General features: G+C 44.1%; 1 protein-coding gene across 1 annotated transcript; it reads right to left on the bottom strand.

Moving 5' to 3' along the window:
* Window positions 1-494: 494 nt before the first annotated feature.
* LOC112577376 (iroquois-class homeodomain protein IRX-6-like) lies at window positions 495-12,954 on the bottom strand. Its single transcript, XM_025260439.1, is given in 6 exon segments — window positions 495-2,682; window positions 4,453-4,766; window positions 5,171-5,274; window positions 8,545-8,723; window positions 8,726-8,792; window positions 12,895-12,954. Coding segments are annotated over 6 exon segments (1,638 nt in total). The 3' UTR covers window positions 495-1,768.
* Between the last annotated feature and the right edge of the window lie 3,229 nt (window positions 12,955-16,183).

Here is a 16,183-nt window from a genome sequence, read left to right as displayed (position 1 = left end):
GACTGGAAGCTGGAAGGTTACTTTAACTGAAGAACTTTTAAAAATCTTTTTGCAGGCTCCCACAAGGATGCTTGTGTTAGTAGTGGTGTGTACTTTAACACAGATCTTGAGGGAACATTCAGTAGCATCGTCAAATTACTTTCAGCGGAGCAACGCACGCGCACACTCAACACACACACATACCACAGCAAACACACCACCACCACCACTACTACAACAACAACAACACGAACGAAGACAAACACGCAGGCAGCCAGGTAACCATGGAGACCAAAATCCCTGTTATCGACTCCCTGAACTCAACAGGTGAACATTGCTTGTATTTTCGTGAATAACAGTTTTCGATTACAAATTTCAAAAAAAATAAAATAAAAAAAAGACTATGAATAGCTTCTGAACTGGATTTCATCCATTACTCATCACGCAAAGAAACGGAGAGACAGTACTAATACCGGAAATAAACTGTCCTTTAGAAGATAACATGAAGTATTCCATTGTTGTTTTCTATTGATTACACTTTCTTTAATGAATTTATAGCCTCTGCTGGAAGTCTGCGAGTAACTATATATGTGACGTGCATGTACACACAAACACACGTGCGCACGCGCAGACACACACGGATACACGCACACAGACTTACATACCCGCACGCAAGCACACACCCATTGACATCCATGTACATGCATACACATTTGCAAAACACGAGCACCTCAATCAAATACACTAATCATCTCTTACACATCATTATCAACATCAGCGACTTCCAGCGTGTCGTCCATGTTTAATGACAAAGGGACTCTACTCAGAAAGTGGGACTAAAACAAGGAAACACAAAGCAGGCAAAAGCAGCTTTTGAGATCAAACGATTAGTTTCCCAGGGTAGGAAATGTCGCAGTCAGCTGACATCCTGCCTTTAACACCCACAGTGTTGATGAATGAGACAATAAATTATGTACGCGTGACATCGAAACATGTTGAAAACAGTATTAGCATGCGATAATATGCAATGAGCGGATGAATATTCTCAGTTTGTGGTATCTCTGCGATGAAAAATGGGATTTGTTTATTTACTTATTTATTTATTTTTTTTTTGTGGCGGTGGAAGGGTGGCGATGATTATCTGATGAACCCGTTCAAACAGATTTAGTAGTCTGACCATCTTTTTTTCCTCCGTCAAACACTTTTCTAGAAGGTAGGTCTGTTTTTCATTTTGTCTCTGTTTCTCTGTCTTTTCAGTTAATGAAGTGCTCATTGGCGGTCCAGAGAACAACAGTCTTCGGTTTGAAGGAAATGATTGCGTGGCTTTCAGAAGGTTTCAGGGTAACCTGGAGAGCAAGAGACTCTGCAATCAAGACAACACTTGCAGCCATTTCTGTCTGAAGCACAGTGAGACTGATTGTCCAGACTTCAGGTCTCAAACTTCTGTTCCTTTGACTGTTGTATCGCCTTCTATGTATCATTTGATTCTTATAAAGAAAGCGTCAGATCTTTCAATCTCTCTCACTCTCATCTCTCTCACACTCTCTATCTCCAAGCAAGAACACACACACACATTCTTCACTAATTCTCTCCAACTCTTTTGCAAGGTTAGGCAAAAGATTAAAGCGTTTCAAAAGTCTATCCTGTGAGGTAACGCCTGAGAGAGTTTCTGACTTGACTGACGATCATCTACAGTTATCAGTTTTGTCAGCCTTCCTGTCTTCCTCCTTCTAACAAAGCACTGACATTGCCTCATTGTCATTCACCAATATGCACGAGCACCGTGAGTTCAGTCCCCTTCTCGCACGACGCTGAAGTCACGCGGGGGAGGAAAATGCGACTCGAACCCCTGAGCCTGTTTGGGACTGCTGTAGGGGCTGAGCCTGGTGGCCATAGGGCGCATGACCAGCTTGCTCATTTCCGCCGCGGAGGCGAGAGCGAAGGGCGAGTGGGTAGTGTGGACGGCGTAGTTGGCCAGCGCCGACTGGTACGAGCCCAGGTGCTGCGGCGCCGGAAGTGACGTCATCGGCGGGAAAAAGCCGCCGGCTGCGCCGCGCGCAGACAGGGCCGAGACGTGCGCATGCGCGTGGGCGTGCGCGTGGGCGGCGGCTGCTGCAGCTGCTACGGAGGCTGCTGCTGCAGCGACGGCGACTGTCTTTCCGGTGAGATCCATGGCGGAGTCGGGACAGCTGGGCGAGATGGGGACACAGCGCATGGTGTCCATCTTCATGCCAGACTCCCTGCAGCTGCTGGGATCACTCCTGGTCTTGTTGCTGCTGCTGTTGTTGTAGTCTGTGCTGCTGCTACTGATGGTATTGCTGATAGGGGTCGTGCTGGTGGTTGTGGTGAGGGTGTTGTTGGGGTTGGGATGACTGTTGATGCTGTTGCTGCTGACTTTGTTGATCTTGCCAGGCAAGAGGAAGTCACTGACAGACCATATTTTGGGCTTCTGCTGATCGCCGTCAAAGTCGCTGGGTGTGTGACCCTCCAAGTTGTAACCGGAGTACGAGTCACGTGACTGAGGGGGAGATAGTCGGCTTCTGGAGTCTTCACCGATGCTGGGAGCTGGGGAGATGCAGTCAGTCTCCACCGAGTGGTTCAGAGCGGGTTTTGAACCAGGCTTCCGAGAACCTCCATCACTGTGGTGGTCCAAAGTTGTGTGAGTGTTTTCCACATCAATTTCTTCCTCTCTCGAGTTTCTTTCTGCAAAGTCAAAAAAAAAAATAAATAAATAAATAAATAAATAAAAAATAACCCTCGTTTTATGGATTCGTCAAAAAAAGTTCAGAGTGAATGATAGAGAGAGGGGGTAGGGAGAAAGAAGTGTGTGGAAGAAGGACAAAGAAACAAAAGGAATATTGAGCAAGCTGACCCAGCAAAGATGTACGAAGAAGATTGCAATAAATAGTATATATATAAAGCAGTCAAATATGACGGAACTAACTTTCTTTTGGACGTGAAGAGCCAATAAAAACTTCTTCAGACGTTCAAGCAAGATTCAACTTCAAATTTAAGGTTTCGTGACTAAAAGCGTTAACAAAACTATTACATTTTTTTAATCCCAAAAACAAACAATTTGACAGGTCCTCGCTCGCCCGCATGCTGGGATTGGCAGTGTAGCATTTTGCTTACATTCGCGATCAATTACCAGGGCGACGAGATGCCGATAAGCCGCGAGGTGAGCCCGACAACTCATCTTGCTCACCCACGCACCCACCGACCCACCCACCCACACACTCCTGTTCCCCCCTTGTCCCGATCCCCACCCTCCCCTCCCTCCTTCTGTCGCCGTTTTCACGGATCACTGTGTTTATAGATTCTCTCTTGCTGGAAGCTTGGCGGAAGCTTGTTGGGTCTGTGACACACTGGTACTGCCAGACCCCCCACCTTGCTGGCAATGGCATCGCTTGTGGGAAAGATATTCGCGCATATACTCAGGTTAAAAGGTTGAAAGGACTGACAGTTGCTGAAAATCATGTTGGTGGGGAATGTGTGTAGGAGGAGAAGGGGGAGGTGTAAGCTGGACAGCAACGGCAGAAAACAGACAACACAGTTTAGCGGACGAGAAGAGAGAGTGGACAAAGTAACTTTTCTCCAATAAATTAATGAAGAAGATGTGTCTTCAATCTTTTTGAAGCTTCTGCCGGAAGAGAGATGATTTCTGTTTAGGCCTTCTGGGATGCCACAGTGGGAATTACCACCCCGACTAGCCTTTCCCTCCCCCATTAAAAGCGATCACGCCTTTTTTAAATGAAAAACACTCGATGGAAGCGCGAGAAACAAGCAGGAGACTCTCTTCCACGCTGCTTCCAGGCCCGCTCTCTACCCCGGGGGCAGGTTTGAATAAGCTTCGGTATCTTCTTCCCATGCATTAAGGACCCCTGCAACTTTGAGAGGTTTAGTGGGGTGCAATTTATTTTTCTGATGACTAGGTGAGGCTCGGTGCAAGATTCTGTTTCTACGATTTTGGGCGAATGCTCTCCCCTTTCTCTTTTTGAGATGTATGCATACAAACATCACCATGCACTGATGCAGCGAAGATAAATATCAAGATTGTATGTGGGTGTGTTTACGATTGTCAAAGCTTACAGTCAGTGGTAGAGCTTAGAAATATGGCGGATCTGTGGACAATCGTGACGTCATGAGTTTGACATCTTTCAGGAAAATAGCATCTTCAATTTAGTTTTACCCAGTCAATAGAAAAAACAAATGCACCTCATTAGGATTTTTAAGTAAGTGTTAACGGGCACTTGTGAGAATAGAGAGAACATGGGACAAACTCTTCCACTTCTAATGGTTTCTCGCGAGAAATTTCGAGAAGAGGAATGTAGTGACGTCATGGAGGACTAAAACTGACACATACCAAAGGATTTGTGGGAAAAAGAGTCTAGATGAATGTAAGTCCCATCAGGATGTTGTTCTCAAATGTACTGACCGGGGAAAGGGATACAATTTCACAGCAACAACACTCACGATTTAGTCTCTTGTCGTTGTCATCGATGTCACCATCGCCGGCCTTATCTTCATCGTCATCATCGTCTTCTCCGCTCTCGCTGCGGTTCCTGGGTGACCAGGTCATCTTGTTCTCCTTCTTCAGGCGGCGCCGGGCGTTGGCGAACCACGTGGACACCTGGGTCAGGGTCATCTTGGTGATGATGGCCAGCATGATCTTCTCGCCTTTCGTCGGGTACGGGTTCTTGATGTGCTCGTGCAGCCAGGCTTTCAGGGTGTTGGTGCTCTCGCGGGTAGCGTTCTTGCGACGAGCGTTGAGGTCCAGGCCACCATAACTGTATGATTAGAGTCAACATTAGTGACTTAGGTAGGTCAAAGTTCAGGTCAATGGGTCAATGGTCAATAATCTATGCAATTATTATCTGTGCAGGCAACAGTCAAACCTGAAAACTGTCTATTATGTATTTTCTGTTTTTATTGAATAAATATGTGGATGAAATAACTGATAGATACAAATATTTACGAGAGTACTCAGTCACTTTTTATCATTTTGGGTGAGATGGATTCATATTTTGTAATGAAATGTGTTACCGATTACAATTACTTCCTTTGTCCATCACTACTTCTCTGCTCGACATACATTCTTTCTTTCTCTCTTTCTTTCCCTCACTTGTTCACTCTCTTTCTACCTGTCATCCAAGATTGAACCGAACATAACCATCCTTCTATCAAACACTACCTTCCATATGGATAAAAGCCCATGGCCGTTGTGTCATAGAGGGAGGGTTGTGTCAAAGATCGCCACGCCTCCGTGCTGTCTCTCAAATTCGCTCCGCTTGCAGCCTGCAATAAACATCAGTTTATCACTGTGCATGCCATCCTTCATCTTGTCCTGTCCTTGTTGCTTGATAGACACTAATTTTTTTTTCACCTGCAGGACTTGGCGTTGTAGGCATCTCGGGGTGCGATATGCAAAGGTTTTGTTTGGCAGCCTCAAGGGCTTGAACTGTGTAATGCTAGGGGAGGGGCTCTCGCGTCAGGGAGGCGGTAAACCTGTAAAGCCTCTTCAGTAAGAAAGGAAATGAAAAGGAGGGACGAAAGAAAATGAGAGAAAGGGAGAACGAATGAAAGAAATAACGAAATGAAAGAGAAAAGGAAGAAATAGTTAAAAGGCCAGCTATGGAAGGAAGAAACAAAACAAAACAAACAAATAAAACAAAAAGAAAACAAGTTAAAAAAAAACAGGGAGGTAAAGAAGCCATGTCGAGTGCTAGCCCTCTTACATCATTTGGTTCTATATTCTTTTTTATCGTCTCAAAAAAATTAGCGCTTTATTGTTTTTTTAAAAAAAATCCCGTTCATTTAGCCAGTCTTTGGCGGCAACATCCTGATGTTGATTTAATGGCATAACAATTATTCTCATACATACATCTGTATACATACATAGTGACATCCATATGCACAAATACATAAATATTTACACAGCAACTTGTGTACATCCATAGACAATAGTAACAAATACGATCTAGCTATTCTTAGCTTACAGTTGGTCATACTTCCGACGATGCAGAAGAGACAGAGGGTGAAGGAGAAGGAAGATGGTATATAATGTTCTCTTTAACTCCTTGACCTGCGAAACTCAAGCATCCTTGACCGTGTACACCCCTCGCCAAGACCTCACACGGAGGGACAGCTTTATCAGCAAGGGATGTCATTTTCCACTAACCTCCACCCCATCAACCCTGCCTCCCCTACTGTGTTTTCTCAGAAAACCGGGTGCAAAACTACCCAATTTTTTTATACGTCCCAGAAACTGGACAGGTTTGCTCCCCCAGCTGTGCAATCGGGAGGTGAACTGTGCCTCCCATCTCCTACCCAACTCCTGGCCAAGATCACATCGCCACGCGACCACAGTGCAACCTGTCCTCGAGACATCCGGCGATGTCTGTTGTGAGGAACACTGCCGATAACATTTAAAGAGATAAAAAAGAATGTTTCTCTGGTGAGAAATGTTTCACATAATTAAAATACAGCCAGTTACTGTCCTTAGTGTCCCCTCCAGCGAGCGTTAACGGGGTTACAAACCAGGATTTGCGACTCCTTCCGTCTCAACATTCGAAGTTGACCGGTCAGTTAGTACTCTCACCATGGTGAGACTCCAGGTAATTGGTGACATTTGAAGGGGAGGGAACCATTTACTTTTTTTTAATTCAGGGGAGTTTATTCATGCTGCGCCCACAACTTTGTACAGCTGGACTTGACGACCAGGAGGGTTGTTGACTTCCCTGTTGGAGGGACATGTCGGCGACTTCAAACGCAGCCACCTGAGATGACAGACGTCGACAGGATTGGCAGAAACTGCTTGCTACAAGCCGCCGAAGATAAAAAGATGGGATATAAAAAGGTACAGAGAATTAATCATGTCCGCGGCTTGTTCTGTTCAAACCTCTGAGCTGAAGAGTATTAACGGGATTTTACTCCTCGTCCCTCCACTTTGAGGTTGCGAAATGCAAAGCCGGGGTGGTTCAGCTGGTGTTTATTAAATACGCACTGAAATATGATCGTTTTATATACGGTAGGGGTAGGGGAATTGGTGTTTTATGTTGAACCAGCCACTAAGTCATATTTCGACAAAGCAGCGACCCTGTAAACAGGTGCGAGTTGCTGAGAAAGAACTGTGCCTGAGACAAGATTTGAACCCATGACGCTCAGTCCTGTCTGTACAGGTGACCCACCGAACCGCACTTATTTTATGTACAGAAGTCACCCATGGCACTGACGTATACATTAGAGAAGATAAAGAAAAAAAATTCAGAGTATTATGAGTGTCGAATTATTGTGTCGTAAGCTAAAGTGATAATAAATGCCAAACATTTCAGAGAATTGGTGGAATGAGAACAATTATTGTTGAGAGAAAGGTGTTGGGGAAAGGTTGAGTAATTGGTATTTTATCCCAAGCCAGACAAAAAAAAAAAAAAAAAAAAAAAAAGAAAGCTATAGCCACGGCAAAGCAGCCAGCCCTGTAAATAGATGCCACGTGTAGAGAAATAATAGTGTGCCTGAAACGACATCTGAACCTTGGACAGCCAATCCTCACTATAATAGCGACAGGAGAGAGAGAGAGCGCTGAGACTGAGAGAACAGACAACAGCAACTGAAGGATGTGCTTCGGGCATTAAGAAAATGAAAAAGTTAAAGAGACAAAGAACAAATGAAACACAGATAAGTACACTAAACACACGAGGCTACCAACACACCTTGTTACCAACCTACTCTCCACAACCCCCCTCCTACCGCTCCACCACCCACCTCCTCAACACCCCCTTGTGGCCGTCGCCTGCTCCCAGCATGCAGTAGCCACTCCTCGCCTCCCTCGCCTGCGACCACAAGGAATATTCTCTTGAATTTGGAGTTTACGGCCGGTCATTAGTCCCTAGTACTGCCCGTATCACGCTGGACGGCCGAGCCTTTACAGGGAGGATAATAGTCTTTATGAAAGCTAGGGACCTGGCCAGGGTTTTTTTTTCCTTTTTTTGGGCGGGGGGGAACCTTTACGCGTTCAAAGACCTGAGGACGCTATTATAAGACGATGAATATGAAAGGAAGGGCTTTATTTCTTTCTCGTCTATAAATTTGTCTGCGTGTGTTTTAGAGACGAAGATAACGATAAAGGTCCCAGAGGTATTGGGAGGGAAAGGAGACAGATGCACTACGGTATGCGATGTGGTTGAATGACTGCAAACACACAGGCGCACACATACCGCCCTTACTCCCCTCCCCTATAAAAAAAAACACAGATGTGTACCAAAGTGACGTCAGCATTGGGTATGCTATGTTTCTTATCACTCCTGTCTTCCAGTTCCTTCGTCTACCCACCACCACCACCAAACATATCCTTGTACTATCTCATCCCTCCTTTTCTTCTTGCTTGAACTCATCTCTCTCTTTATTTGTCTCATGCCATCGCTTTTTTTCTTTTCTTTTCTTTCCACTAAGGATAATTTCTCGTCAGCCTTAAGAAATTCCTTCTTTCTATCTGTCCCCTCCACCCACCCCGCCAAAAAACTAAAAGCTGATGATCGACAGGGAAGGAATAACTGACAGGCCACCTACCAATGGTGTGTAGAAGGCTGAGCCCTCCGACCCCAGCGAGACGGTGTAGCCTTGCGAAGCTGCCCCAGGAGAATACGCCCCCGGAGGAAACAATGCCGACGTCAGGCCGGGTAGGCGAGAGTACCCCAGCAAGGCCGAGCTGTACTGGCACGAACACACGGACTGTCCTGTGTGGGGTCGGTCAGGACTGGTCTCCCGTTCTCACAGCAACCTCTGCCTGGTGTTGGAGTGGATGGACTAGATGGTACCTGCAATAAAGTCATCTTCGATAATGTGGGCGCGGTGAAAATAAGTTTCAACATAATAATGAAAAAAAGATAATTAGTCTTGAGGAGTCGTCAAGCAGTTTTCTCCGGTAATGGGTTTAAGTGCGCATAATGGATGTTTCTAGCGATTTCTTTCTTACCATTAGCAAGAATTATTTAATTTTCTGTCGTTTGAAAACAATTTAACTAATTGGAACCAAGCAAGTGCAAATAGCTACAGTCAGTTGAAGATAACTTCTCTACCACAACCTGTAATGAGGAGTCTTTAAAGTTACAAAACAGTGTTTGGACAGATCATCTTGACGAAGCATCTGTCAATCAACCAATAATCTTTCAAACTGTCAATAATAAGCTATCTTCAATTAATCTCAATAAAACAGATTTTCATTTGCTGTATACTGAATGTAATATTATCAAGTATGTCTTCACCGTCTCATGTTTCAACCTGTCTCTCCATCTCTCTCTCTTCATTTCTTTCTCTCTCCATCTTTATGTCTCTGTCTGTCGATATATCGATCTGTCTACCAGTCAGTTTATATCTGTCGATCTCTCTATCGCTCTGTCTACACTCTATGTTTATCTGTTTATCAGTTTATTCCTAGCGTTCGCGTGTCTGCACAAGTCCTCTCTGTCTCACTCTTCTCCACACGCGAGTCTGTCATCATGTCATCGACTGAAAACTTGTAGGAGGGTAAGAAAAGTTGTGATGAAAGTGAGAAGATAAATTCATTTCATCGTCGCCTTAAACATCGTGTGGGGCTATTCTACTCCTCACTACCACGACAGTTCTATTTTCCTAGCTAGTAAATTATTTTTCCTATGATTTCTTGAAACAGATGTTAATATTACGATTTCTCCTTCTCTCTAGTTACATTAATATTGTTGCTATAATAACATACAGATTTCTCTACATCCTTTCCTCCTCGTGTGGGTGGTCCTTACAGGTTATCTCTAGATGCTACGAGCCTGAGGCACGCTGCTCACATGTTCATACATCGCCTTTTTCATACACACATGCGATTGTAGATGGCACAGCTGTCTTATATGACATGATGATGAGATACCAGCGGTCATGCCATCAAGACCAGATGTGTAGTATAGATAAGCCATCTTGCCTTCCTCGCCATTAAAAATGCTAAAATCTACAAAATGATGAAACGGATGATGTCGTGAAAAGGTGTCAAAGATTGTAAAATAAATAAATAAACAAACAGCTAGTTTGGAACTGCTTTGAAGAGACCTGCTTCATAAAGTATGCCAGTGAGGAATAAGGAGTATTACTGTTAATCCTGTCACTATCTTCTCACCATCACCGTCTGACCTCCACTGGCCACCCTGTAACACCCTGTAACACCTTGTAACACCTGTAACACCCGTAACACCCTGTAACACCATGTCTTTCGTGCCCAGCTGTTGGCTACAGTTACATTCACTGTTCACCTGTAATCGCAAAGTCCATGACTCTTTCTGATGTCCAGCAAAGGAATTGCTAAAGGCCACTTATCATTTAATTAATAAACGAAGATGAACGAATTTGAGTTTTGATTGAATTAGACTGAGAGCGTGTGTTCCTGTGACTATTCACCTTCCACACACACACCCTAGTACAATCCGCAGCACCAATACGCACTCCCTGGAAAATAAATATTTTAGTAATAAAAACGATTATCAAGTTGATCTCCCGGGCACCATCAATGGGCTTCCAATAAATAGTTGGAATATGTTGCACTGTTCACAACAAAGCTACTGGTTTATTTGTAAACTACAAGTCTGAGGCAGGCACACCGCTTGAATTATTAGTATATTATTATTGTTTTAAAATATTTAAATAATATTTTTACCTCATAGTAGAATAACCTGCCATATAATGGTTCCTTCCAAAAGAATTTATGTCAACTGACGATTAAGAAGCACAGCAAAATATTTTTGGAGGTATAAAAATCAGACCTTCCAGGCTGTTTCTTTAATTATTCGATTAGCAATAAACTCAGTATCGCTAACGAGTTATCTAGTGGCATGTTAAACACCCTAAACCAACTCCTTAATCCAACGTTAAAGCCCTCGTGAATTTTAAACGAAAGGTTGCAACAAAAACTAATTTTAATGAGTACAACAACGGTGACGACAGAGTTGTTTCCAGAACACTTACTACAACACTCGTGGCCCGTGTGCAATGTGTTTCTTATTCTCAGTTCATCTCTCTTCTCTCTTTACTGACATTCTCTTAATTTCTCTCTGTCTGTCCTGCTAGCTCTACCTCACTCGCTCTCCCCCCACTCTCTCTCTCACAGACACACGCACGCACGCACGCACGAGCAGCCCGCACACAGGCGCCCAAGAAGCTGAAACCAAAACAGCCACTACTATCATTCTCAGGCCCTCGCTTTGGGAAAGATTAAATAGACATTCCTGGCTCTCAGGCGGTGATTTAAAAATGTTTATGTTGGGCCGCGCACAGTTTTAAACCATACCTCTCTTTACGGCCTCTCGCTTCATTCCCTCACTCCCGTTCTCCAGCTCTCTTTTTTTTTTTTTTCTCCTCCGTGTAACGGCAATTTAGCAGTTCCCCACTCCCCCAACTTCCTCCGTCACAGTTGAGCCACTTTACATTTCTCTTTCTCTCTCTTTCTTCCACAAAAGCAGGTGTCTGGATTAACAGTTTTCTTTTCTTTGCAAAGTACTGTGACCGGGAGAAAAATAAACTGGAAAACACACACATGTATATGTGTGGGCTCTTTAATCGTTCTCCGAGTAATCCTGAATATCTGATATTGTCTTAAATGTAAAGCTTTCAGCTTCCTTTCGAAGTTTTCCAATGCTCGCTTTTGAAGTAGTTTCACTCCTTTTCTGTCATTAATGTTAATTAAACAACACCTGCTAGACCAAAGTATCCTCATGCAAAATGTTAATATCTCTACGCACTCACCCCTTTCTCTCATGAAGATAATATATATATAAATATCACAACATCTGCTGTACCAAAACTACCTCTCCTGAAATAATAATAACTTTTCGCAGTCCCCTCTTACAATCACATGCTGTATATAATGTGTTAAAAACATATTAAAACCAAGACAGCAGAAAGAAAGATGCAAGTCCTGAAACAAAGATCGGTTGTCTCGTTTTCTCTAGCCCCAACACACCAATCCCTATTCCCCCCAGTGACTGTTTTTTCATGATCATCATCATCATCATCAATCTGACTTTCGGACAAAGGGAAAACTTGTCTTTCAAAATTCTGGACCAGATCACAGTCTCCGAAGTAAACATGCTTCTGCTTATTATCAATTTAATTAGGAAAGCAAAAAAAGACTATAAGGACTTTGTTAGTTTCTATTTCTAACTCGCTTTGGTAAAGAAAAAAAAAAAAACAACAACCAGCAAATAAATAAATTTCTTCGCATACATTGCGATTCATCATCCTACAAATAATTTTTCTCAGTTGTGAAGATGATGCTGTGTTGTTGGAGTAAGCTAAATTGCAGTCTAAGGAGGACGATTGCTCGTAAACAAAACCATTGCATTGTTTTCGCGTCTTGGTTACACAAACAATACAAAAAACAAAAACAAAAAACAGACACGCAGACAAACAAAAGGTGTGTCTAAGAATCACCTTAGAAGGGAGAAGTAGCTGTGTTGTATTTAACTGAGAACAATTAACTGAAGCTTGTTTTTGCGATGTTAGCCTTTGAACCTTTGAACTGTGGGGACTTGACACAGTGGCTGTGAGTGTTTGTCACATTTAGTCTCGCGAGTGTTTTCAACCCCATAATCACACAGAGTAACAGGCTCATCGAAACAAAAACTTGCTTCTGACAATAAAATTAGAAAAAAAATCATGGCGTGTGTGCGCGCGCACATCTTTCAGTATATACATGTATGTAGAGAAAATATGGTGTAAGTATGCATACATCTGTGAGTGCATGCGTGCGGGTGTGTGTGTGAGAGAGACTGTGTGCGCATGTCCAGTAAAGTTTTCTTCTTTTCTATTTATATCTTCCCTATTTCTCTTTCTCTCTCAGCAGATACCAAAACAATACAAAAAGTGGACTCTGTTAAACAATGTACCTGTGCTTTCACTCACCTGTGACTGTGACAAAGCTCCAGGAGTTGCCTGGAAGCCGAGATGAGCTGCATACGACATGGCGATGATCGACCCCGGGTGCTGTGGTCCACTTTCGAAGACACTGCAAGGCTCGGCCCTTCTCTCCTCAAGCAGTTTCCTTGAAAAATATTTTCTGGCAATTCCTCCTTTTTTTAAATATTTTTCTTCTTCTTTTCCTTTCCCCTCACCGAGGTTGCAAAGACCTGGTGGGTTTTAACTGTTCTCAGCAAGGATGAAAAAGTCTGTTCCCTACCCGTGCATGGTTATCCGCAAAGACGAGTCAGCCGATGACAATGGCGATGATAGTTCAGGTCTTGTGTCCAGCCAACACGAACCGCACACACACTCACGAACAGGAGTCCTCACTGACCGCAACACCCTGTCCACTGTCCACCTCAGTGTTTTTAACACCAACATGAATCTCCACTCCTACCTCCCCCCCACAAAAAAAAAAACTTTCAGGTTTTTTTTTTCTTCTCTTCCTTCCTCTCTCTTTCTCTTCTCGCTCCCTCTCTCCCCCAAAAACCTAACGTTGACCGACCAACATCCGGAGCAAAACCCACGATGGCATCACAGCCTTGCCTCCAGTCTCGTTCGCCTTCACTCTCTTTCTCGCTCGCTCTTTCTTGCACGTGCACCCCCCCTCCTGGAATCTACTGGGCCGCCGACTGCTAAATCAAGGGAACAGCGGGCGCCCGCGCGAAGTCGGGAAAATTTTCGCAGGGTCAGAGAGCTCCCGCTATCCCGCTTCCGCCGACACGGGCCGACAAATGTCGTCTGCTTGGGCCTCTCTGGCAAGAGGTCGGCTCGCTTTGGTAAATTATACTTGCTGTGTGCTGGAAGAATCGCGTGTCTCTATTGCCGACCCTTCTGCAAATCCCCCTTCCGTGCCAGCCGGGGGAGATATGGGACGTGTGTTTTCATATTTCCTATCGCGACTCTCATAAATATTCAATCTTCCCCCGCTGGCAAATCTAGAACTAGTAGTTGTAACTAGTAGTTGCTGGCTACAAGTGCATGAAAACGAGGGAGTGGTGTAGGAAGGAGGGAAGGGAGGTGCTCAGGTGTTGGAGGAGGAGGGAGGTACTGACGAGTTAAGCGTGCGTGCGTGGATAAAGTGTGTAAATGTCTCAGTATGTGCGTGCGTGTGTCTGTGTGTGGTTCCGTGTGTCTGTGTGTGTGTCTGTGTACAGAAGGGATCGCCAATCACTGGTTTCCGTAGCTACAAACAGTGGCCAGGCGTGAAATGTCTGTCCTTCCGCGCGCGGGCAGCGTCAGGCCAATGTACAACCAGTTTATCGATTAGTTCTGGCGCTCGGCAGCCCAGGCCACGCCTTGTTGGACGTGAGTGACAAGCCGGCAAACTCCGCCCCCTCCTCGGCTAAGGGGGGAGAAGCTGTGGAGCGTTTGTCGCTGGCGCGGAGTTGAAGTGGCAGCCAAATGTCAAAGTTTGATCTGTCGGGGGGCAACACCGATAAGTGAATTAGTCGGGCTCCGGTAAAGAGAATGAAGTTATCTTGTAGCTGATGAATTGCAGCTCCCAGCCCTCTGTCCACCTCGTTTGCGTCAGAACTTCTACGTGAAATAAAACACGTTTGACAAGAATTGCAGAGGATGGGAAGTAGGAGGGGTTAGGGGTGGGGTGGGTGAGGTAGCATCGGAGAAAGGTGGATTGAGGGAGTGTAGGGGTGAGGGACAGAAAACAATTTTTATAACAGTGTCAGATCTTGCAGCTGTGCCTATCCGTCCCATGCCTCCTGTTCACTTCTCCGTCCTGCTATCCTCCCAGACACGACCTCTGAACTCACTACTTTTGTCACAACTGTTATTGGCATGCGTCGTCTTCCTCGGCTCCACCCTGTCAGTCACAGAGCGCTGTACCACGTGATGTAAGTGTTAGGATGTAAGTGCTAGTTGTACTGGTGTTGACTGCACAACGTCTTTGGTTCGAAGCTCAACCGAGTCCATGACTGAAAAACATTTATTGATTGATTAGCAGAGCTAAAAGACGACGGACAGAGAGAGAGAGAAGAGTTCAGCTCCTCTTTCAGTGTATCAAGCTTTAGGTAAGGTGAACCACTTACTATCCCCAGCCCACTTCTTACGGCCACTAGGACTGGTATGATTCTCACTGCTCTGGTAGTTGTTGTGGTGGATGCAAGCAATGTCATGCTAATCCCTCTTCTGCTTTTGTCTGAGCCTCGGTTTATACCGTTTCGTTTCTTATTTCCAAGTATAAAAATATTCGTAACTGTTATAGTGACCGGAGTTATTATGTATGGAACGGACATACTCGTACTCATACCACCTGAATTCAGAATTTTAAGGCGACCAGGAATCTGGTAATCGAAGGGAAAACCATGATGATACCATCTTTTTTTGAAATTGATCTTAAGGTTTTCAACTATTTTGTAATTAAAAGGTGAAAACAAATCGACGGCAATGTATGTAGCCAGTGGTAAAAAAAGAGATCGTGGAGTCCATCTGATATGTCGACATCAGATAATCAAAACTCGATAGTTTAGGAAATTGTTTCATTAACCTTCGTCCTCTTCGATATATATATACAACTAAGTATCAGTTATAATATTTCTACAAGATTCTCTTTCTCTTCTCCCCCTCAAAACCCTTTGTGTTTAGAAGCGATTTTTCTCTTCTTATCTAATTTGATGGGAAGGTTTGAAAGGAATAGGGAAGGGGTAGAGAACTCGTTATCGGAGAAGTCGTCGCTGTGGACATCCAAATGGCTGCTGCGCCCACTCTTCGCCTTAGCGTCTCGCACATTTCGCTCGATTTTCAAGTCGTGCGGCTCACGTGGGGTCACGTGCAGAGCTGAGGATGACCTTACACTTCAACGACTACATTCACTGATGCTGTAGCACGTGCTTTTGTCTCTTCTTGCGTGTTTATTTATGCTAGAGGGTCTCTCTCACCCACATAATCTCCAAGTAGAATGATCGTTCTAGCAACGTGCTCACATCAGATGATGATTTAGATCGTTTACTATTAACTCTGATTGCTTTGTTTTCTTCTACTATCTTCTTCGTTGAAAAATAATAAAAGTAAGTAAAAAAATACTATTAGGTATCTGTAGTCAAATCTCTGGGTCAATATAGAAGAGAAATCACCGAATCTTAGCTTTAAGTGAGTCGACAAGTGTTATTACAAGAATTATTTATTAGAGTTCACTTAAATGGTCCAGTTATTTGAAGGCCTTGTATATGACTGTTGTTTAGTTCCACCTCTTCTGGACTCCTACACACCACAT

This window comes from Pomacea canaliculata, linkage group LG12 (assembly GCF_003073045.1).
Source record: "Pomacea canaliculata isolate SZHN2017 linkage group LG12, ASM307304v1, whole genome shotgun sequence".
NCBI lineage: Eukaryota > Metazoa > Mollusca > Gastropoda > Architaenioglossa > Ampullariidae > Pomacea > Pomacea canaliculata.
The sequence above is the reverse complement of the archived record's forward strand: the minus strand, read 5'-3'. Positions and strand labels throughout refer to the sequence as shown.